General features: G+C 44.7%; 1 protein-coding gene across 9 annotated transcripts in view; it reads left to right on the forward strand.

Annotated features, from left to right (window-relative positions):
• CACNA1B (calcium voltage-gated channel subunit alpha1 B) overlaps positions 1 to 23,626 on the forward strand; it is a 247,612-nt gene that overhangs the window by 107,956 nt on the left and 116,030 nt on the right. For all 9 annotated transcript variants that reach the window (XR_008473837.2, XR_013520616.1, XM_054238484.2 and 6 more), the window contains exons 16-18: positions 16,427 to 16,544; positions 19,576 to 19,643; positions 22,953 to 23,059. Coding sequence is in view for 7 of the 9 variants with exons in the window: in XM_054238484.2 (XP_054094459.1) it covers positions 16,427 to 16,544; positions 19,576 to 19,643; positions 22,953 to 23,059 (293 nt within the window). In the remaining 2 variants the exon portion in view is untranslated. The remainder of the gene's footprint in view (positions 1 to 16,426; positions 16,545 to 19,575; positions 19,644 to 22,952; positions 23,060 to 23,626) is intronic.

Consider the following 23,626-nt stretch of genomic DNA (forward strand, 5'->3'; position numbering starts at 1 on the left):
AGACCACAGCAGAGCCGGCAGGAACAGCGCGAATCACACAACAGCAGGGCGGAACCTCGGCAGCCAAACAGTGGCTAGTCTGCCTTTGAGCTGGGCAGGACACCTGATCGGACATCCAAAAATAAAGCCCAAACCCCTCAACACAGAGCATTTGAGAAAAAAAAAAAAGGGTTGTTTAATGAGCTGTGTTGCAGCAGAATCAAACATAGCAGCCTAACAGCCCTGAATGAACAACAGAGTGCACAGCTCAGCAATTAAACCCCTGTAAAGTACAAACTGTCTCCTCAAGCAGCTCCCTGACCCCTCTATATCCAAAAGACTGTCATTAGGCAGGCATCATCCTGGGACAAAGAGAGCAGAAAAAGAAACTGGTAGCATCCCTCGCTGTGCCACGGCTACTAGAGGGGCACCCCAGACAAGCAGGGTCTGGAGCGGACCTCAACAGTCGTACAGCGAAGGGGCTAGACTGGTAGAAGGAAAACCAAGCAACAGAAATACTTCATCATCAACATTCTGGGTGTCCACTCAGAGACCCAAACGAAAAGTCAGCAACTACGCAGACGACCAGCGGACAAATCCACAAAGATGGGAGGAAACCAGCGCAAAAAGGAGGAAAACACCCGAAACCAGAACACATCGCCTCCTAGAAAGGACCAAGACTCCTCACCAGCAAGGGAACAAAGCTGGACGGAGAATGACTGTGACGAAATGACGGAATTAGACTTCAGAAGATGGATAATGAGAAACTTTTGTGAGCTAAAAGATCATGTATTAAATCAATGCAAAGAAACTAAGAACCTTGAAAAAAGATTTGAAAAAAGATTCGAGGAAATGATAACAAGAATGGATACCTTAGAGAGGAATATGAATGAATTAAAGGAGCTGAAAAACACAATACGAGAACTTCGCGAAGCAAACGCAAGTTTCAATAGCCGAATTGACCAAGCAGAAGAAGGAATATCTGAAGTCGAAGACCAACTCAATGAAATAAAACGAGAAACCAAGATCAGAGAAAAAAGCGCAAAAAGGAATGAACAAAGTCTCCAAGAAATGTGGGACTATGTGAAAAGACCTAACCTACGTTTGATAGGTGTACCAGAAGGGGACGAAGAGAATGAATCCCAGCTGGAAAATACTCTTCAGGACATCATCCAGGAAAATTTCCCCCACCTAGCAAGACAAGCCAACACTCAATTGCAGGAAATACAGAGAACACCACAAAGATATTCCGCAAGAAGAGCAACCCCAAGGCACATAATCGTCAGATTCAACAGGGTTGAAATAAAGGAGAGAATACTAAGGGCAGCCAGAGAGAAAGGTCGGGTCACCCACAAAGGGAAGCCCATCAGACTCACAGCAGATCTCTCGGCAGAAACACTACAAGCCAGAAGAGAGTGGGGGACAATATTCAACATTCTTAAAGAAAAGAACTTTCAACCCAGAATTTCATATCCAGCCAAACTGAGCTTCAGAAGTGAAGGAAGAATAAAATCCTTTGCGAACAAGCAAGTACTCAGAGATTTTGTCACCACCAGGCCTGCTTTACAAGAGCTCCTAAAAGAGGCACTACACATAGAAAGGATCAATCAGTACCAGCCATTCCAAAATCACACTGAATGCTAAAGAGCTTCAACATAATGAAGAACCTACAACAACTAACAGGCAAAACAGCCACTTAGAATCAAAATGGCAGTATCAAATTCACACATAACAATATTAACCCTAAATGTAAATGGACTAAATGCACCAAACAAAAGACACAGACTGGCAAATTGGATAAAAATCCAAAACCCATCAGTGTGGTGTATCCAGGAAACCCATCTCACATGCAAGGATACACAAAGGCTCAAAATAAAGGGATGGAGGAAGATTTACCAAGCTAATGGAAAGCAAAAAAAAGCAGGAGTTGCAATTCTCATCTCTGATAAAATAGACTTTAAAGCAACAAAGATCAAAAGAAACAAAGAAGGCCATTACATAATGGTAAAAGGATCGATACAACAAGAAGAGCTAACGATCCTAAACATATATGGACCCAACACAGGAGCACCCAGATACATAAGGCAAGTTCTTAATGACTTACAGAAGGACTTAGACTCCCACACAATAATAGTGGGAGACTTTAACACTCCACTGTCAATACTAGACAGATCAACCAGACAGAAAATCAACAAGGATACCCAGGGCTTGAACTCAGACCTGGAGCAAGCAAACCTGGTGGACATTTACAGAACTCTCCACCCCAAATCCACAGAATACACATTCTTCTCAGCACCACATCACACCTACTCTAAAATTGACCACATAATTGGAAGTAAAGCACTGCTCAACAAATGCAAAACAACTGAAATCATAACAAACAGCCTCTCAGACCATAGTGCAATCAAGTTAGAACTCAGAATTCAGAAACCGACCCAGAACCGCACAGCTTCATGGAAACTGAACAACTGGCTCTTGAATGTTGACTGGGTAAACAACGAAATGAAGGCAGAAACAAAGAAGTTCTTCGAAACCAATGAGAATGAAGACACAACGTGCCAGAACCTCTGGGACACATTTAAAGCAGTCTCTAGAGGAAAGTATATAGCAATAAGTGCCCATATGAGGAGAATGGAGAGATCCAAAATTGACACCCTATCGTCAAAATTGAAAGAGCTAGAGGAGCAAGATCAAAAAAACTCAAAACCCAGCAGAAGACAAGAAATTACTAAGATCAGAGCTGAGCTGAAGGAGATTGAGACACGAAAAACCCTTCAAAAAATCAATAAATCCAAGAGCTGGTTTTTTGAAAAGATCAACAAAATAGACAGACCACTAGCCAGATTGATTAAAAAGAAAAGAGAGAACACCCAAATAGATGCAATAAAAAATGATAAAGGGGAAATCACCACAGATTCCACAGAAATTCAAACTATCATCAGAGAATATTACAAACAACTCTATGCACATAAACTAGTAAACCTGGAAGAAATGGATAAATTCCTGGACTCCTGTGTCCTCCCAAGCCTAAACCAGGAGGAATCTGAAACTATGAATAGACCAATAACAAGGTCTGAAGTTGAGGCAGCAATTAAGAGCCTACATCACAAAAAAAGCTCAGGTCCAGATGGGTTCACAGCCGAATTCTACCAGACACACAAGGAGGAGCTGGTACCATTCCTTCTAAAACTATTTCAAACAATCCAAAAAGAGGGAATCCTTCCCAAATCATTTTATGAGACCAACATCATCCTGATACCAAAACCCGGCAGAGACCCAACGAGAAAAGAAAACTTCAGGCCAATATCCATGATGAACATAGATGCAAAAATCTTCAATAAAATATTGGCAAGCCGATTGCAACAGCAAATCAAAAAACTTATTCATCATGATCAAGTAGGATTCATCCCAGGGATGCAAGGCTGGTTCAACATACGCAAGTCTATCAACGTAATTCACCACATAAACAGAACCAAAAACAAAAACCACATGATTATCTCAATTGACGCAGAGAAGGCATTTGACAAAATTCAACAGCCCTTTATGCTAAAAACCCTCAATAAACTCGGTATCGATGGAACGTATCTCAAAGTAATAAAAGCTATTTATGACAAACCAACAGCCAATATCATACTGAATGGGCAAAAACTGGAAGCATTCCCTTTGAAATCTGGTACTAGACAAGGATGCCCTCTCTCACCACTCCTATTCAATATAGTACTGGAAGTTCTAGCCAGAGCAATCAGGCAAGAAAAAGAAATAAAGGGTATTCAAATAGGAAAGGTGGAAGCCAAATTGTCTCTATTTGCAGACGACATGATAGTATACCTAGAAGACCCCATCGCCTCAGCCCAAAAACTCCTGAAACTGATAAACAACTTCAGCAAAGTCTCAGGATATAAAATCAATGTGCAAAAATCACAAGCATTCGTCTACACCAATAACAGACTTAAAGAAAGCCAAATCAAGAGCAAACTGCCATTCGCAATTGCTACAAAAAGAATAAAATACCTTGGAATACAACTCACAAGGAACGTAAGGGACCTCTTCAAGGAGAACTACAAACCATTGCTCAACGAAATCAGAGAGGACACAAACAGATGGAGAAACATTCCATGTTCATGGTTAGGAAGAATTAATATCGTGAAAATGGCTATACTGCCCAAAGTAATTTACAGAATCAACGCTATCCCCATCAAGCTACCATTGACTTTCTTCACAGAACTGGAAAAAACCACCATGAACTTCATATGGAACCAAAAGAGAGCCCGCATAGCCAAGTCAATTCTAAGCAAAAAGAACACAGCGGGGGGCATCACACTACCGGATTTCAAACTATACTACAAGGCTACAGTAATCAAAACAGCATGGTACTGGTACCAAAACAGAGATATAGACCAATGGAACAAAACAGAGGCACCGGAGGCAACACAACATACATACAACTATACAATCTTTGATAAACCTGACAAAAACAAGCAATGGTGCAAGGATTCCATGTTTAACAAATGGTGTTGGGAAAACTGGCTAGCCATGTGCAGAAAGCAGAAACTGGACCCCTTCCTGACACCTTACACTAAAATTAACTCCAGATGGATTAAAGACTTAAACATAAGACCTGGCACCATAAAAACCCTAGAAGGAAATCTAGGCAAAACTATCCAGGACATAGGAGTAGGCAAGGACTTCATGAACAAAACACCAAGAGCATTGGCAACAAAAGCCAAAATAGACAAGTGGGACCTAATGAAACTCCACAGCTTCTGCACGGCAAAAGAAACAGTCACTAGAGTGGATCGGCAACCAACAGAATGGGAAAAAATTTTCGCAGTCTACCCATCTGACAAAGGGCTGATATCCAGAATTTACAAACAACTCAAGCAGATTTACAGGAAAAAAACAAACAAGCCCATTCAAAAGTGGGCAAAGGATATGAACAGACACTTTACGAAAGAAGACATATATGAGGCCAACAAGCATATGAAAAAATGCTCATCGTCACTGGTCATCAGAGAGATGCAAATCAAAACCACATTGAGATACCATCTCACGCCAGTTAGAATGGCGATCATTAAAAAATCTGGAGACAACAGATGCTGGAGAGGATGTGGAGAAAAAGGAACACTTTTACAGTGTTGGTGGGAGTGTAAATTAGTTCAACCATTGTGGAAGACAGTGTGGCGATTCCTCAAGGCCTTAGAAATAGAAATTCCATTTGACCCAGCAATCCCATTACTGGGTATATATCCAAAAGACTATAAATCGTTCTACTATAAGGACACATGTACACGAATGTTCATTGCAGCACTGTTTACAATAGCAAAGACCTGGAATCAACCCAAATGCCCATTGATAATAGACTGGATTGGAAAAATGTGGCACATATACACCATGGAATATTATGCAGCAATCAGAAATGATGAGTTCGTGTCGTTTGTAGGGACATGGATGAATCTGGAAAACATCATCCTCAGCAAACTGACACAAGAACAGAAAATGAAACACCGCATATTCTCACTCATAGGTGGGTGATGAAAAATGAGAACACCTGGACACAGAAAGGGGAGTACTAAACACTGGGGTCTATTGGGGGGAAAAGGGGAGGGCCAGCAGTGGGGGGAGCTGGGGAGGGATAGCCTGGGGAGAAATGCCAAATGTGGGTGAAGGGGAGAAGAAAAGCAAAGCACACTGCCATGTGTGTACCTACGCAACTGTCTTGCATGCTCTGCTCATGTACCCCAAAACCTATAATCCAATAAAAAATTAAAACAAAAAAAAATCCTTGATATGATAATAGTGACAACAACCTATCAAAACCTCTGGGATACAGAAAAGGCAGTGCCAAGAGGAAAGTTCATAGCCTTAAATGCTTACATTAGAAAGACTGAAAGAGCAAAAATAGACAATCTAAAGTCACATCTCATGTAACTGAAGAAACAAGAACAATCCAAACCCAAACCTACTAGAAGAAGAGAAGTAATGAAGATCAGAGCAGAAAGAAATGAAATTGAAACAAAAAAAAAATTACAAAAGATAAACTGAACAAAAAGCTGGTTCTTGGAAAACATAAATAAAATTGATAGACCATTAGCGAGATTAACCAAGAAAATAGAGAAGAACCAGATAAGCTCAGTTAGATATGAAATGGAAGCTATTGCTACGGATACCACAGAAATACGAAGGAGTATTCAAAGCTACTGTCAACACCTTTGTGCACATAAACTGGAAAACCTAGAGGAGATGGATAAATTCCTGGAAAGATAAAACCATCCTAACTTCAATCAGGGGGCATTAGATACACTGAACAGACCAATAACAAGCAGCGAGATTGAAATGGTAATAAAAAACATACCAACTGAAAAAGGTCCGGGACCACATGGATTCACAGCAGAATTCTGTCATAGAGAAGAATTGGTACCAATCATATTGACACTATTCCGCAAGCTGGAGAAAGAGGGAATCCTCCCTAAATTATTCTGTGAAGCCAGTATCACCCTAATACCAAAACCAGGAAAGGACATAACCAAAAGAAGAAAACTACAGACCAATGTCTCTTATGAACATAGATGCAAAAATCCTAACAAAATACTAGCTAACCAAATCGAACAGAATATCAAAAAGGTAATCCTCTAATATCAAGTGGGGTTCATGCCAGGGATGTCAGATGGTTTAACATATGCAGGTCAATAAGTGTGATATATCACATAAACGGAATTAAAAACAAAAATCACATGGTCATCTCAATAGATGCAGAAAAAGCATTCAACAAAATCCAGCATCCCTTTATGATTAAGCCCTCAGCAAAATCAGCATAAATGAGACATACCTTAACGTAATAAAAGCCACCTGTGACAAACACACAGGCAACATAATACTAAACTGGAAAACATCGGAAACCATTCCCCCAAGAACTGAAATAAGACAAGGATGCCCACTCTCATCACTGCTCTTCAGCATAGTACTGGAAGTCCTAGCCAGAGAAATCAGATGAGAAAAAAAGAGAGGGCATCCAAATCGGTAAAGAGGAAGTCAAACTGTCACTCTTTGTTTGCTGATGATATGATTGTTTATGTAGAAAACCCTAAAGACTCATCCAAAAAGCTGCTAGAACTGATAAAAGAATCCAGCAGTTTCAGGATACAAAATTAATGTACACAAATAAGTAGCTATTTTATGCACTAACAGTGATAATCTGAGAATCAAATCAAGTACTCAGCCCCTTTTACCATGGCTGCAAAAAAAGGAAAATACTTGGGAATATACCTAACCAAGGTAGTGAAAGACCTCTACAAGGAAAATTATAAAACACTGCTGAAAGAAATCACAGCTGACACAAACAAGTGGAAACACATCCCATATTCATGGATGGGTAGAATCAATATTGTGAAAATGACCACACTGCCAAAAGCGATCTACAAATGCAACACAATTCCTGTCAAAATACCACCATCATTCTTTGGAGAACTAGAAAACACAGTCCTAAAAGTCAGATGGAACCAACAAAGAACCCGCATAGCCAAAGCAAGACTAAGCAAAAAAGGCCAGGCATGGTGGCTTACACCTATAATCCCAGCATTTTGGGAGGCTAAGGTGGGCAGATCACTTGAGGTCAGGAGTTTGAGACCAGCCTGCCCAACATGGTGAAACCCTGTCTTTACTTAAAAACAAACAAACAAAAACATAAATTAGCCGGGTATGGTGGCATGCACCTGTAATCCCAGCTACTTGGGAGGCTGAGGCAGAAGAATCACTTGAACCTGGGAGGCAGAGGTTGCAGTGAGCTGAGATCATGCCATCCATTGCACTCCAGTCTGGATGACAAGAGTGAGACTCGATCTCAGGAAAAAAAAAGACGAATTAAAAAGAACAAAGCTAGAGGCATCACATTACCCAACTTCAAACTAGGCTATAAGGCCATAGTCACCAAAACATGGTACTGGTATAAAAATACGCGCATAGACCAATAGAACAGAATAAAGAACACAGAAGTAAACCCAAATATTTACAGCCAACTGATCTTCAGCAAAGAAAACAAAAACATAAAGTGGGGAAAGGACACCCTATTCAACAAATGTTGGGATAATTGGTAAGCCACATAGAAGAGAATGAAACTGGATCCTCACCTCTCACCTTATACAAAAATCAACTCAAGATGGATCAAAGACTTAATCTAAGACCTGAAACCACAACAATTATAGAAAATAATGTTGGAAAAAATCCTTCTAGATATTGGGTAGGCAAAAACCTCTTGATCAAGCACCCAAAACCAAATGCAACAAAAACAAAGATAAATAGATGGGCCTTAATTAACTAAAAAGTTCTGGACAGCAAAAGAAATAATCAGTAGAGTGAACAGACAACCCACAGAGTGGGAAAAAATCTTCACAATCTGTACATCCGACAAAGGACCAATATTCAGAATATACAAAGAACTCAAATCAGCAAGAAAAAACAATCCCATTGAAAAGTGGGCTAAGGACATGAATAGACAGTTGTCAAAAGGAGATACACAAAAGCATATGTAAAATGCTTAACATCACTAATGATCAAGGAAATACAAATCAAAACCACAGTGTTTTGCAAGAATGGTCATGATCAAAAGATCAAAAAATAATAGATGTTGGTGTGGATGTGGTGAAAAGGGAACACGTTTACACTCTTGGTGGTAATGTAAATTAGTACAACCACTATGGAAAATGTGGAGATTCCTTAAAGAACTAAAAAGACATCTACCATTTGATCCAACAATTCTACTTCTAGGTATCTAACCAGAGGAAAAGAAGTCATTATATGAAAAAGGATACTTGCACATGCATGTTTATAGCAGCACAATTTGCAAGTGCAAAAATATGGAACCAACCCAAATGCCCATCAGTCAATGAGTGGATAAAGAAAATGTAGTATATACCAGTATACTATGGAATACTATTCAGCCATAAAAAGGAATGAAATAATGGCATTTGCAGCAACCGGGATGGAATTGGAGACTACTATTCTAAGTGAAGTAAGTCAGAAATGGAAACCCAAACATTGTATGTTCTCCCACTCTTTAAGTGGGAGCTGAGTTATGAGGATGCAAAGGCATAAGAATGATACAGTGGACTTTGGGCATTTGGGGGAAAAGGGTGGGAGGGGGATTAGGAATAGAAAACTACATATTGAGTACAGTGTACACTGCTTGGGTGACAGGTGCACCAAAATCTCAAGAGATCATCATTAAAGAACTTACTCATATAACCAAACATCACCTGTTCCCCAAAAATCTATTGAAATAAAAAATAATTTAAAAAGAAATTTAATAATTAAAAATATCCTACTTAAGTTACCAGGTTCAGATAGTATTATGGGTAAATTCTGCGATTTAAGAAGTTATTCCAATTTTATACAGACTCCACAGAATATAAAAAAGGATAGCTCGCCACTCATTGAAGCTAGAGTAACCTTGATAATGAAAAAACTAAACAAGGACACTAACAGAAAAGAAAAATATAGGTCACTGCTGCAAACACAGAAGCAAAGTATCCAGGGGGAAACTAATACAAGCTAGATATTCTTTTTTTTTGAGACAGAGTCTCACTCTGTCACCAGGCGCCAGGCTGGAGTGCAGTGGCGTGATCTCAGCTCACTGCATCCTCTGCCTCTCAGGTTCAAGCAGTTCTGCCCGAGCCTCCCAAGTAGCTGGGACTACAGGCATGCGCCACTACACCCAGCTAATTTTTGTATTTTTTAGTAGAGATGGCGTTTCACCATGTTGGCCAGGATGGTCTCAATATCTTGACCTTGTGATCCGCCTGCCTTGGCCTCCCAAAGTGCTGGAATTGCAGGTGTGAGTCACGACGCCCGGCCAATCTAGATCGTCCTAAAAATTATTTTTATAATTGGCTGAAATTTTTCCTAGAAATGCAAGATAATTCAACATTAGAAAACCTATGAATGTAATTTGTCACACTAACAGATTAAGGTGGTTAAAAACTCTGTATGATCAGAGAAAGCACTGAACTAGCACAAGCACAGTCAGCCAGAGGTGAGAAAAGCAAAGATGAGATGGCAGATGTTGCTGAAGGCTGAAATTGGGTGATGGGCACATAGGGCTCATTGTACTCCACTCTATGTATGCTTCAAGTGTCCGTGGAAAACTTTTTCTAAAAAAAAAATTAGACCTAACACTCCTTCTAAATAAAACCTCTTAGCAGGTTACATTAGCATCAGGGGTCTTAGCACAGTAGAACAAGAAACAATGAAATAAAAATTCTCAGGGTTGACAGAAAAATGTCTTTATTTCCAGATGAAATATTTATACACAGAAAACTCAGGTGCTGTCATTGCAGATGGTATCTATGTAGAAAAACATGAAATTGGATTCCTACTTTGTACCAAGTATGTAAATGAATTCTAGACAGATTAAAAGACAAACAGTGTAGTTTGAAAGGACAAAGTATAAAAACAAGTAACTCACAGGAGAAGAAACTAGGTTGATGAAAAACTCCTTAAAAACTATGATCAATTTTACTGCAGTCAGGAAAACGCAGATTAAACCTGCGATGAAACAACCATTTCTACCTGTCAGTTTAGCCAAAAGTAAGAAATCTAACAATATTAAGATTTAGAGAAGAAGTGGAGAAATTAGGGGTTCTTTATGCTGTTGATGGGTTGATAGAACAACTTAGAAGAGTAATTCATTATATCCTGTCCACTGGAATTGGCACAAGCAATTCCTGCCAGGTATATGCCCTGGAACGTTTCTTGCCCAAGCGCACAAGGAAACCTGTAAAGCCATCCTCGCAGCATTATTTGTAATAACAAAAAACTGAAAATCAGCATTTCACCATCTGGGGAATGGATAAGAGAAAAGTGATCTATTTGTGCAGAAGGGAAAATGGATGCCCTAGAACTAAATGTATTCATAGCATATGTTTCTATTTAAGGATGAACAATGTGCGAAACAATGTCATATACTGTCTCTGATACGTATGTAGTCAAAGTATAAAAGCTTGCACAGCACTGAGGAGTACCAAATTCAGGACATGGTTTTCCTGGTGGTGGGGTGGGACTTGCTGGGAGGTGGGAAAGGGAGAGGAATGAGACTGGGGAGTTCAAACCACATTTTGGTGTTTTATTTCTTAAGCTGTGTAGTGGGTACATAGAGGTTTGTTAAATTATTCATTGCATCCTTCTGAGTGTTTAAATATTTTTATAATTGAAAAATAAAGGGATAAGAAAAGATGAACTAACTAAACATTTCCCAAAAGAAAGCTAGTGTACAGTGGCTCATGCCTGTAATCCCAGCACTTTGGGAGGCTGAGGTGCACAGATCACTTGAGGTCTGGAATTTGAGACCAGCCTGGCCTACATGGTGAAACCCTGTCTCTACTAAAAATATGAAAAATGAACTGGGCATGTTGGCACTGAGGTGGGAGAATTGCCTGAACCTGGGAGGCAGAGGTTGCAGTGAGCTGAGATTGTGCCACTACATTCCAGTCTGGGTGACAGAGTAAGACTACACCTCAAAAAAACATAACAAAAGAAAGCCGATGTATTAATATCAGCCAAAATAGAGGTGAAGGTAAAAAGAGAGTGGGTAGAATTAAGAGGCATTATTACATGATGAAAAGAGGATACCACCAGAAGGAGTATACTTCAGGGTATGAACTTCCAGGACTTAACAATGTCGCCTCAGAACAAAAACTGACTGAATTACAGGGAGAAATAAAAATTTTACCATCTTATGAGAGATAACGTCTCAGTCAAAGTGAAGGATGAAACTGACAAAAGATTAGAAAGGATCTAAAAGCATGAACCAATTGTCACATATAGAACTGTACTCAACAGATAGCAAATAGGATATTCATTATTTGGGGCATGTGCACCACGCCTGTAATCCCAGCCCTTTGAGAGGCCAAAGTGGGCAGATCACCTGAGGTCAAGAGTTCAAGACCAGCCTGGTGTGGTGAAACCAACATGACGAAACCCCATCTCTACTACAAATACAAAAATTAGCCAGGTGTTGGTGGTGGGTGCCTGTAATCTCAGCTACTCAGGAGGCTGGGGCAGGAAAATCACTTGAACCCAGGAGGTGGAGGTTGCAGTAAGATCACGTTTCTGCACTCCAGCCTGGGCAACAGAGCAAAAGTCTATCAAAAAAAAAAAAAAAAAAAGCTGTCTTACAGAACGCAACTTTGGTATTTAAATAAACAGGCACCGTTAATAAAAAGTCATTTAATATCTTCTCCATATTTGTAAGTTAAAGCATTTGGGGTAAAGAAGAAATCAGAAATCACAATGGCCATTACAGAATATTTAGAACCGAACAATATCAAAACTTGTAAGAGGGACCTAAATACTTAAAATTTATAATCTTAATGCAGCTATCAGAAAAGGATAAAAAATAAACAAGTACTCTTAACAAAAAAGAGTGTTGCTGTGTCACCCAGGCTGGAGTGCATTGGTATAATCGTGGCTCACTGCAGCCTCGAACTGGGTTCAAGTAGTCCTCCCACTTCAGTCTCCCAAGTAGCTGGGAGAATAGACACACACCACCATGACTAGCTAATTCTTTCTATTTTTTGTAGAGGTATGGTCTCACTGTGTTGCCCAGGCTGGTCTCAAACTTACTGGGCTCAAGCAATCCTCCCACTTCAGCCTTCCAAAATGCTGTTATTGCAGGCATAAGCCGCAGAGCCTGGCTTAGCAAGTACTCATACGAAGAATCTAGAAGAAGAAATAATAAACCAAAGAAAAGTTGAAAGCAGGTGATGCTAAGAGCAGACATTTGTGATGCAGATCACTGAAATACCAAGATAACAAGCACGTTCTTAAGGAGACTCATGAAGGAGATAATTTTCCTTGGTCAGTGACCGACCAAGGAGAAAATGCACAAATAAAAAATGTAATCCCAAAGGGAGTCATAAATACCGGAAAAGGAGTTTTTTTTTTAATCCCAAGAGAATATTATGTCAACTTTATGCTATGAGATTTGAAAGGTTAGATGAAACATGCATTTTTTATAGGAAGACATTAATTAAATTAGCTCAAGAAGAAATATTTAAAACCTGGACATTTCATAACAATAAAATAAATTTAACCGATAGAGCTCTCTTACCGTCTTTCTGCCTCCTGCCTGGGGCCCGGTCAGTTATAAGGTGATTTTTACCAAGCCTTCCAAGAAGAAATAACTATTTGACTCAGACAATTTCAGAGAAGGGAAGGAATCATTTCGTGAGGCTAGTACAACCTTGACAACAAACCCATGCAAGGATAGTTTAGGACAAAATGCAGACCAGAATGCAAGTTCCATGGGGCAGGGCATTTGTTTTGTCCACTGACCATCCTGAGCACCTGAATATTGCCCAGCGTGGCAGGCACTCTAATGTCTGCCCAGTGAAAGGAGATTCATTTAGATCTCATGGCATAGAGCTGCCATAATATTCTTCTGTAATTTAAAATCTCTCGTTTTCCTATAGTTATGACCCTTTTTTGTGTTACAATTTTTATTTGTGCTTTTTTTCCCCCTTGGTCAGTGTTGCTATACAATTAACTACTTCATGAGTCTCCTTAACAACATGCTTTTTTATGGTCTTGTTATTTTGGTGTTTTATTTATCTGCATCACAAATGTCTGCAAATCTAAAACAAAATATTCAAAAATTAAATTAGCTGCATATATTAAAAAAGAATGGCGTAGCTAAACTGTGTTCATTCTAGTAATCAAATTGTCAGTATAATTCCTAACCTCTATAGGTTAAAAGAGAATATATGTTATAGATGCTGAAAAGTGAAACATTGATAAAAGTCAACTTTCATTCACAATAAAAAAGTTATACTAAGAAGTGACAGGAGTCAAAAAAATCAGGTAAAGAGTGTCTACCAAAAACCTGTAGGCAAGATGGGTGATAGTTGATGGATATGAGTTTCTTTTTTTTGAGGGGATGAAAAGGTTCTAAAATTGACTGTGATGATATTGACCCATATTTGTGAATATACTAAAAACTATTGAATTACACACTTTAAATGGGTGAATTATATCCCAATAAAGCTGTTATTTAAAAGAGACTATAGCAAGGATTATAGATAATAGTAAAAGAAGTATTGTTAAAAGAAAAATAAGGATGCCTAGTGTTCAGGTAGTCGAAGCTAATGTAGGAAGAAAAAAGAAAGAAGAATGACTGGAAAGGAATAGAAAGAACTATTACTATTTGCAAATGATGTGATTATTTACTATAGAAAATCCTAGATAATATGTTAGATATAATAAGAGAATCCACCAATGTTGCTGAACACAGGATGATAAATGTACAAAAACATAGCTTTTCTATATAATAGTATTATTCAATTAGAAAATTCAGTTTAAAAGAAAGGTCTCATTCATGGTAGTAACACAACTTCCAGGTACTCAGAAATAAATCTCAGTAAAAGTATGCAAGAATTTTATTGGAATAATTATGAATACTTGGGAGGCTGAGGTGTGAGGATCGACTGAGCCTGGAAAGCAGAGGTTGCAGTGAGCTCACTGCACTCCAATCTGGGCAACAGAACAAGACCTTGTCTTTAAAAAAAAAAAGAAAAAGAAAAAGAGAAACCTCAAAATTGTAATATTGAATGAAAACAGCGTATTGAAGAATGACGTGTAGTCTGGTACCTTCCTGTGTGTGTTTAGCACATACACTGCATTCCGTTTATGCATATGCATATGTGTTTGATGTGTGGGGGAGCTCTAAAGACTTGGTTCCATTCATCCAACAAAGGACTACTGTCCACAATATACAAGGAACTCAACAGCAAAAAACAAATATTATCTCATTCAAAAGTGGGCGTAGCTTCTGAATAGACATTTCTCTGAAGAAGACATACAATTGGCCAACAGATGTATGAAAAAAAACTCAACATGACTAATTAGGGAAAGACAAATTCAAATTCAGAGCACAGTGAGGTATCATCTCACCCATTTGGGATGGCTATTATCAAAAAGACAAAAAATAACAAATGCTGGCAAGGATATGGAGAGAAATGAACTCTCTGACACTGTTGATGGGAATGTAAATTAGTCTAGCCATTCTGGGAAACAGTATGGAGGCTCCTCAAGAAACAAAAGCTACAACCACCACGCGATCCAGCAATCCCATTGCTGGGTGTTTATCCAAAGGAAAGGAAATTGGAACATTGAAGTGGTGCCTGTCTCCTCATGCTGATGGTAGCAATATTCACAATAGCAAAGATATGGGATCAGCTTAAGTGTCTGTCAACAGATGAAAGGATACAGAAAATGTGGTACATGTATAACGGAATACTATTTAGCCACACAAAGAAAGAAATCCTGTCATTTGCTGCAACATAGATGGAAGTGGAGGTCATTAAATGAAATAAGCCAGGCAGAGAAAGAGAAACTTCACATGTTCTCACTCAGATGTGGGAGCAAAATGTTGATCTGGAGGGAGAGGATAGAATGATAGCTACCAGAAGCTGGGAAGGCTGTGGGAAGAAGGGATGAAGAGAGGCTGGTTAAGGGAAACAAATACAGAAGGAGCGAGTCCTAGTGTCTGATAGCACAGTAGGGTGACTATAGCTAACAACAATATATTGTCTGTTTCAAAATAATCAGAAGAGAAGATTTGCGATGTTCCCAACACAATACTAAATGTTTGAGGTGATGGATATGCTGAATACCTTATCCTTGTTTTATCATTATACCTTGTATGCATGTATCAAAATATAAGTACCCTAAAATATGTACAAATATTATGTATCGATAAAATTAAAAACACCCACAAATAAATCGAAAGTGAAAAAGAAAAAAGACTTGGATCTGTGCCAGATCCCTGGTTGGAGTTGGTCATGAGGAGGGGACCATTGCACATGGGGCAAAATTTCCATTTGAGGTCGGGGACACACGATGTTTATTACTTCATTTTCTTGTATGTTTCCAAAAAGCAGAAAACAGACATGGGTTTGCTACTGTTAACAAGGGTTGTTTTTAGCCAGGCTGTGAGGCTGGACACACCAAGTGGAGTGGCAGGAACTGAGAGCATAAGGCCCTGCTTCTGCTGGGTGGCCAGGTGCAGTCCAGTCTCCTCTGAACCTTGGCTTCCTCAACTGCAGCACAGTGACGTGGATGGCACTGCTTTGTCCCTCCATGCCTGAGCTCACTGCTGCCCTCCACGGCTCTGCCCACCTCCTTCTGCTGGGAGCTCCCTTTTCATTTCTGGCTGAAATCCCAGAGCATATTAGTCTTTTAAGACCCAGTTCTGCAGTCATATGCTTCTGGAAGCTTTTCTGGAGGACTCTGCCATGCCCAGACCTTTGGAAGCAGCATCATCTAAAGACCTGGATGCGTGCGTGTGGACGTGGTGGTGCGCGTGGACGTGGTGGTGTGCATGCATCCATGTGGGTTGGGGGCTGTGTGTGAGGGGAAGGCAGCCACCTGGGGTTGCCTTGTGTTCTCTCCATCTTCGCAGATCCTGACGGGAGAGGACTGGAATGCAGTGATGTATCACGGGATCGAATCGCAAGGCGGCGTCAGCAAAGGCATGTTCTCGTCCTTTTACTTCATTGTCCTGACACTGTTTGGAAACTGTATCCTTCTGTGGGGCTGGGGCAGACAGTGGTCAGTGTTTGGTCTCCTTTTCCCCATGGCCACCGTGTGGATTCCTCCAGGAGGACTGGGGGCCATGATCGTGAGAGGTGCGTTCTCAGAGTTGAGTGTAGATGGAGAATGTTCTGCAGGTGGCCTGAGCGCAGGGGTCTGGAGGCTGCGGGGCTCAGCTTGAGGGAGCATGAGCTGCTGCCTGTGGGGGTATCCAGAGGTGGGGGCGTGGAGCCAGCAGCAGGCTCAGGACGGACTCTGAGCCGCAGTCGGGGAGCCTCACGCTCAGGGCAGGTGGGTTTTCTTTTTCACATTGATTTAATTGCGTACTTAGGTTTTGGCACTGGGCTTTGAAGAAGAACCCTTCCCCCTACTGATACTGTCCCCCTTGCAGAGAAATGTAAGGAAAGGATTTCTGTAGAGGATGACAGTTCGGTTGTTTCAGGACCTTGAGTCAGAGGATGGGTCTGTGGGGGTCAGGACGAGCCCAGCAGCCAGTGGTGAGCTCTGCCTCAGCCAGGGACCATGATGGGGACAGGGCTGGGGCCAAGGAAGATCTGGAGGGAGAACTGCAGCATTTGTAGGGCAGGCAGCGGTGAGGGTGATGACAGGCAGTGTGAGTGCAGGTCCCCCCACTTACTGGGAGGGAAATTCAAGCCTAGGAGAAGTGTCTCTGGTTCTCAAAGTCACCTGGGCATCACAGTCCCCTGAGGGATAGTAAGCCTGGATTCCAGCTGTAGCCCAGTGTGTCAGAGGCAGTGGGGCTGGGCTGGGGCCTGAGAATGTGCATTCTCACAGGCTGCCCGGGGAGCCAGTGTTGCTGGCCTGGGGAGAACCAATTTGAGAATCACTGTGGCAGAACACCCTGCAAGGCCCTGAGGAGCTGGAGACATCGTCTCACAGTTGACCTCCTCTCCCTGCTTCCTCCGACCTTCTCACACACGACAGCCACCACATGCCTGGTCACTCCATCCGGTCCGTCTGTCCTCATCTCTCTGCCTCACTGGTGCCAGTGCCTTCAGTGCCCTTGCACACCTCACCTTCTTATCCTGTCTCCATCTCCCTGGGTCTTCATTCCTTGCTCCACCTCTCCTAGGCTGGCCCAGCAGAGGCTCCTGTCTTAGCCTTGTTAGTCATGGGGTGGTCCTTAGGCTGCAGCTCAGGTCCTGGGCCCTAGAGTGGGGGATCCAACCTCCTTGGGAAGCTGAGTGTGAGCCTAGGAGGGGCTCCAGCGAGCCTCCAGTGTCTGCTTTAGAGATGGGTGGCCATGGGGCTGGCATCGGAGGCACCAAAGAAAGGCAGCCATGGTCATCAGAGAGGGATGGAGGCCTCAGACAGGACAGTTGGTGTCCAGAAGGAGGTGCCCTGCCTCGAGTCAGGGCATGGCCCTTGGTCCTGTTTTCTGGGCATGGAAAGGCCTCTGAGGGTATCAGTGGCTGTGGCTGGTGTCTGGAGGTGTCAGCCTGGCCTCAGTGTCCTATCCTGTAGGCTCTGCTGGAGCTCTGCGTGGACTCGCCTGTGAGGTTCTGCCCTGGGGAATGGGCTCCCTTGAGCCTCAGGGAGGGGGCACCTGTCCAGCCAGAGAGGGACCTGTCCTGCCAGGGTCATTGTTGTTTGCCTCCTATAGAGCCAGTGTCTACTTGGCCTGGCACAGTCCAGCACCACAGGGAGAGTGGCTGCAGCCTGGGCGGGGTGAGTTGTGCAGGCCTGTGGTGAAATGGGCTTAATCACGTGGAGTGCACGGTTCTAACGGGGGCAGCTTCCTCTCCTACAGATGCTGTGGGGCATTTGGCAGTGTCTCAGTCACTTTTGGTTGTCAGCACTGATGGGGAGTGGCTGTTGTCCTCAAGCGGATGGAGGCCAGGGGTGCTGTCTGGCATCCCATAGGGGATTGCCCAGCCTCAAATGTCAGCAGGGCCTGGGCTGAGAAACCTGGAGTGATAAGATGGCCAGGAGGGCACACCTGATGGCCAGGATCTAGAGGGGCAGATCCGAGTCACAGCCGGGGTTCTGACTGTGTTGGGGTGGTTCTGAGAAACTGTGCAGGGCAGGGAGGTGAGCATTTGGGGAAAGGCAGTGATAGATGAAGAGTTCCTTTTGCAAAGGAAAACACCGTGACTCAGGGCAGTGAATGGACAAGAGCCTGGTCCCGTAAGCTTCAAGGAGGAGGCCATGCACCCCAGGCAGTGCCTGTGCCAGGACCTGTGGTGGGTACTCCCTTTGGTCCTTGGTTTCTTCATTTCTAAAAGGTGGGGCAGCACCTCACACCAGGCTCCTGGGGGGTCAGTTCAGGGAGGGATGCAGTTCCGGGAACCAGATCATGCCATCTGCCATGTCTGTGGCCTGACATGACTCCTGCGATCTCAAGCGGGGACACCGCAAGGGAGAGGCCCCAGGATATGATGTGGGCAAAGGAAGTGGAAAAGGAGGGAACGTAGCACTAGGTAGTGTCTGTGGGCCTAGGACCTGGAGCCTGGCATGTGCTGGCCATGGGTGGGTTTGCATGCTCATGGTCTGTCTTAGGTGGCCTCTGCTCATAGGACCCAGAAGGCAGTGGAGCCCCACCTGGAGCCTGTGGAGCAGGAGCTGTTTGTGGGGAGGCTTCTTGTGCTGGCTGGGGCTCTGAAGACAGGAGCAGAGCAGGCACATCATGGGCCCTCTTTAGGAGGCAGAGGCAGATGGCTCCAGCACAGCCTCTGAGCTTTGCGCCTGCACAGTCAGCCGGAAAGAGCTGGGTTGGGGAAAGAGGTTCAGGTAGGCATTAGGAAGGCTGGGTGATGGGAGGCGGAGTGAAGGTGGGATTGGCAGAGAGGCTGGAAGTGAGGAGGGAACAGGGGGCTGGAGGGCCTACTGGCTGGGCTGGAGTATATCTGGGGATGGGGCCTGGGGGAGCTGGTAGGTGCCAAGGGAAGGAGGCTGGAGGTTGGAGGCTGGTTGGGATCTGGGGAGATGGAGGAAGCTGCAGTATGACTTTGGGGCCGTGTTAGGCAGAGATTCTCTTCCTCAGCTGGACCCAACCAGATACTCTGCTGAATGTCTTCCTGGCCATTGCTGTGGACAACCTGGCCAATGCCCAGGAGCTGACTAAGGTAAGTAGGGACAGGGAGGGGTTGGTTGGTGTCAGCTCATATCACTTGGATGTGGCTGCAGTCAGAAGGAGGCTGGGTCCTGGGTTGGGGCCTCGTGTGTCCCCTGTCCAGGAGCATCTCCTTGGATCCTGGCGGGCAGAGGTTAGTGTGCTACTCAGGGGCTGGAGGCTGGAGCTGAGGTTGTGGGGAGAGCCAGAGCCCTGAAGGCAGATGGACAGGCAGACTCTCAGAGAAGCCAGCACTGGGAAGAAGAGCCTGAATGGCAGGGTGTGCTGGGAGCAGGAGGGGCCTGAGCAGGAGGAGCAGCTGGTGGCCCTGTTCCAGTACAGCTGTGCCACAGTGGGACAGCTGCTGCTTCAGGCAGTGCCCAGCGGGTGCCATTCAGTATTCCTCTCATCTCTGAGCCCCGCAGGGGATGCGATTGTACATGTCTCCCTCTGTGGTGTCCCTCCTGATGACACAGCCCCTCCTTGGCCATGCTCCCCTCAGCCCTGAACACTTGTGGTTGGGCCACCTGCTGTCTCAGTCTCAGGCTTGTGTGTTGACTCAAGCCCTAGCTCCTGGCAGAGGGGATGCTGCCTTCTGGTTTGGCGTGAACCACGCTGCAAATGTCCCGCGTGCATGCTGTGTACGTCAGCATGTACCTGCATGGGCTGTTCTGTGTGCGTGTCACTGTGCGCCCTTCTCTGCCTGTGCCCTATCCCGGACAGGTGTCTCAGTGCCTTCCCTGTTCTGGGCTGAGAGAGACAGGTTCAGGACTTCTGTCCACAGGCAGCAGAGGTACAGGTGTGCCACGGAGCTTCTCCAGGAGTGTGTGCTGCACAGGTGTCCCTGCTCCCTCCAGCCAGCTCTCTGGGAGGGCATGGTCCATGCAGTGCCAGCTGCAGCCTGGGCCTCCCCTTGCTTCTGCTCAGCCTTCTTACTCCCACGCCTCCAGACCTGGGTCATGGCTGTGCCTGGGGGCCTGGATTTCTCCCTGGCACTCTGGTCTCTAGCTTCTGCCTGTTCCTGTCTTCAGCCTGGGCCGCCTGGGTTGGGGGAGCCCAAGCACCCACAGAGCCCTCCTTGGTGCCGGGGTTGCCTTGGAACCCAGGGCCCCAGCTGTCCTGGGTGGGCTGCTCTGGGGTGCTGGGGCCCCACTGTCTCTTTGGGTTCTATTGCGAGGGAGGATGCATGGAGGAAGCCATGTCCCTGGGGCCTTGTGTCCTCATACATGTACCCTCATTGGTGGCCCCCTTTTATGTAACTGGCCTAATTTAGGAATTTCTTCTCTGAGAATTGGGGCCACTGGAGGCCTGTCTGTGTCTGGCTGTGGGACATTTTTCTGGACTGGCCAGGAACCCCAAAGGTTATGACTCAACTATCCCCTTCCTTTATACTCCCACAATGTATTGCAGCACTGCGTATTTTTTGAAGTGGGGATAAACTTGAATTTGTTTGTAGACTTTCCAGGGGACTTCAGAACACTCCCTGGAGTGACGGCGAAGTCCCTGCTCCAGAGAGCTGGGAAGCTGGATGGGGCCAGATCCTGGAGGAGGGACCTGGGTGTGGGTGTTTCACACTGGGTCCTCTATGGGCTTGAGGTTTAAAGGTCTGTTCTCTGTGGAGGGAAATTTGCAGGCAGCTAACAAGGGACTTATTTTTTGCCAGTGTTGTGCCCTGAAAGCAGATTCAAGGACATCATTTTAGGGAATATTGGGAATGCTAGCTCCCAGGGGAGCCAGGTGGGCCTGGGCTTCAGGATTTTGAGGAAACAGTGGTGGCCCCAGCTCTTTAAATGGACAACATGGAAGTACTAGCTTCCTTTCTGGGGCCTGTGGTCTCGGCCCAGAACTACTGATCTGAAACCCAGATGCAGAGCATGTTGGTCTTGTTTAGTAACTTGGGGTCAGGGCCAGAGGTCTGCTAGATGTCCATTCCCTTTCCCAGGCTATGGGCAGAGGAAACTGTCTGTACCTGCCTGCACACAGGCACATAAGCCCAGCCCTGAGGGAAGGAGCCATGTGAAGCTCAGGGCCAGGCACTGCAAATGGTCACCTAGGATTGGGGGAGACAGGGAGGGGCTTCTCACAGCCGCAGCTAGGGACACAGGGACAGACATGATCTGGGTCCAGGTAGAAAAGCTCGAAGGTGGTACCTGGCCCCACTGGACACCCTTGTGGTGGCAGTGGTTGTGGGCATGCTAGGCCTCTTGCCCTTGCTCTTGGCTTTGTTCAAGTGTGATAGATGCTTCTGGGAGGACAGGTGGGACAAAAGGAGGGACAGATTTGCATTTCGATGGGCAACTTTGAGGTGCCATGGTACAAACAAGCTGAAGGCTGGGCGTGGTAGCTCATACCTCTACTTTCAGCACTTTGGGACGCTGCAGTGGGAGGCTCACTTGAGCCTAGGAGTTCAAGACCAGTCTGGGTAATATAATGAGACCCTGTCTCTAAAAAAAAAAAAAAAAAAAAAGAAAAATCAGGCTGGACACAATGGCTCATGCCTGTAATCCTAGCACTTTGGGAAGCTGAAGCGGGCGGATCGCCTGAGGTCAGGAGTTCGAGACCAGCCTGGGCAACATGGTGAAACCCCATCTCTACTAAAAATATAGAAGTCAGCTGGGTGTTATGGCATGCACCTGTAATCCCAACTACTAGGGAGGCTCAGGCAGGAGAATCACTTGAACCTGGGAGGTGGAGGTTGCAGTGAGCCAAGATCATGCCACCCAGCCTGGGTGACAGAGCAAGACTCCATCTAAAAAAAATTAAAAAATAAAAATTAGCCAGGCATGATGACACGTGCTTGTAGTCCTAGCTGCATGGGAGGTTGAGGTAAGAGGATCACTTAAGCCTGGGAGGTTGAGGCTGCAGTGACCTGAGATTGTGCCACTGCCCTGCAGCCTGGGTGATAGAGTGAGACCCTGTCTCTAAAAAAACAAACAACAAAAAACAAAACAAACAGCAATGTTCAGGCAGTGGCCGGGTACCTGGGCTGGAGCTCAGCGTAATGTCAGGATAGCACAGAAGTGGGGCCGTCACCTGTGAGTTCTAGGGAGATGGCAGGAGCAAGAGGATACTGAGGAAGGAACCCTAGCGACCATTACCTTTGAGTCTCAGATGCAGAAAGGGAGGCCCTGGAGAGCACCAGAGAGAGTTCCTGTGGGATGGGTCATGGGGGTCCGTGTTAACTCAGGGGCTGGCCGCCTGTCTCCACTGGACAGAGCAGCACTATGTACGTCTTTTTTTAGGCCCCCAGAGGAAGAGCTGATGGTGTTAAAGTGTGTGCAACACTGTGAGGGGAACTGGATATTTCTCTTTGCTCAAACAGGATGAAGAGGAGATGGAAGAAGCAGCCAATCAGAAGCTTGCTCTGCAAAAGGCCAAAGAAGTGGCCGAAGTCAGCCCCATGTCTGCTGCGAACATTTCCATCGCTGCGTAAGGCTCCTGAGCGGATCATGGGGTGGCAGTGGGGCTGCTGCAGGGTTCCATGGCTGGGCCCTCGCCAGGGCAGCCCTTCCAGAGGCTTCCTCAGAGGGCCCTGGCCTTGGCTGGTGAGGACACAGCCCCTCCCTGGAACTGGGATGAGAGGGAATGACTCCCTCCCTGCTGGAACCTTGGAGCAAAAGGCTCACTGAGGGCTTCAGGGCTTTTTCTCAGTATGAGCAGGGCCAGGGGTGGCCAGGCACAGCCCTCACATTATGGCGGGATTGTCTCTGCCATGATCTTTAGTCCGTGGATGGCTTCAGGGTGGTTCCAAGCCCCTCTCCAGGCAACTGTGAATCAGTTGGGGGAGGAGTCAGTAAATTGATTTTATGCACAGCTTTTCAGAAATATATTTTATGAGCCAAGAGATTCTAGATGATACCTGAGCAGCCCGAGAGACTTACTGCTGTTTCCAAAAATGTCTCTGCAAGTGTTAGGTATTAGGACAAAGTTTACAGGAAGTTATTGTGGTGAAAACTGCTCATTCCACAGAAGCACGTTTGGAGGTGTTGGGGCTTT

Source organism: Callithrix jacchus, chromosome 1 (assembly GCF_049354715.1).
Source record: "Callithrix jacchus isolate 240 chromosome 1, calJac240_pri, whole genome shotgun sequence".
Taxonomy (NCBI): Eukaryota; Metazoa; Chordata; class Mammalia; order Primates; family Cebidae; genus Callithrix; species Callithrix jacchus.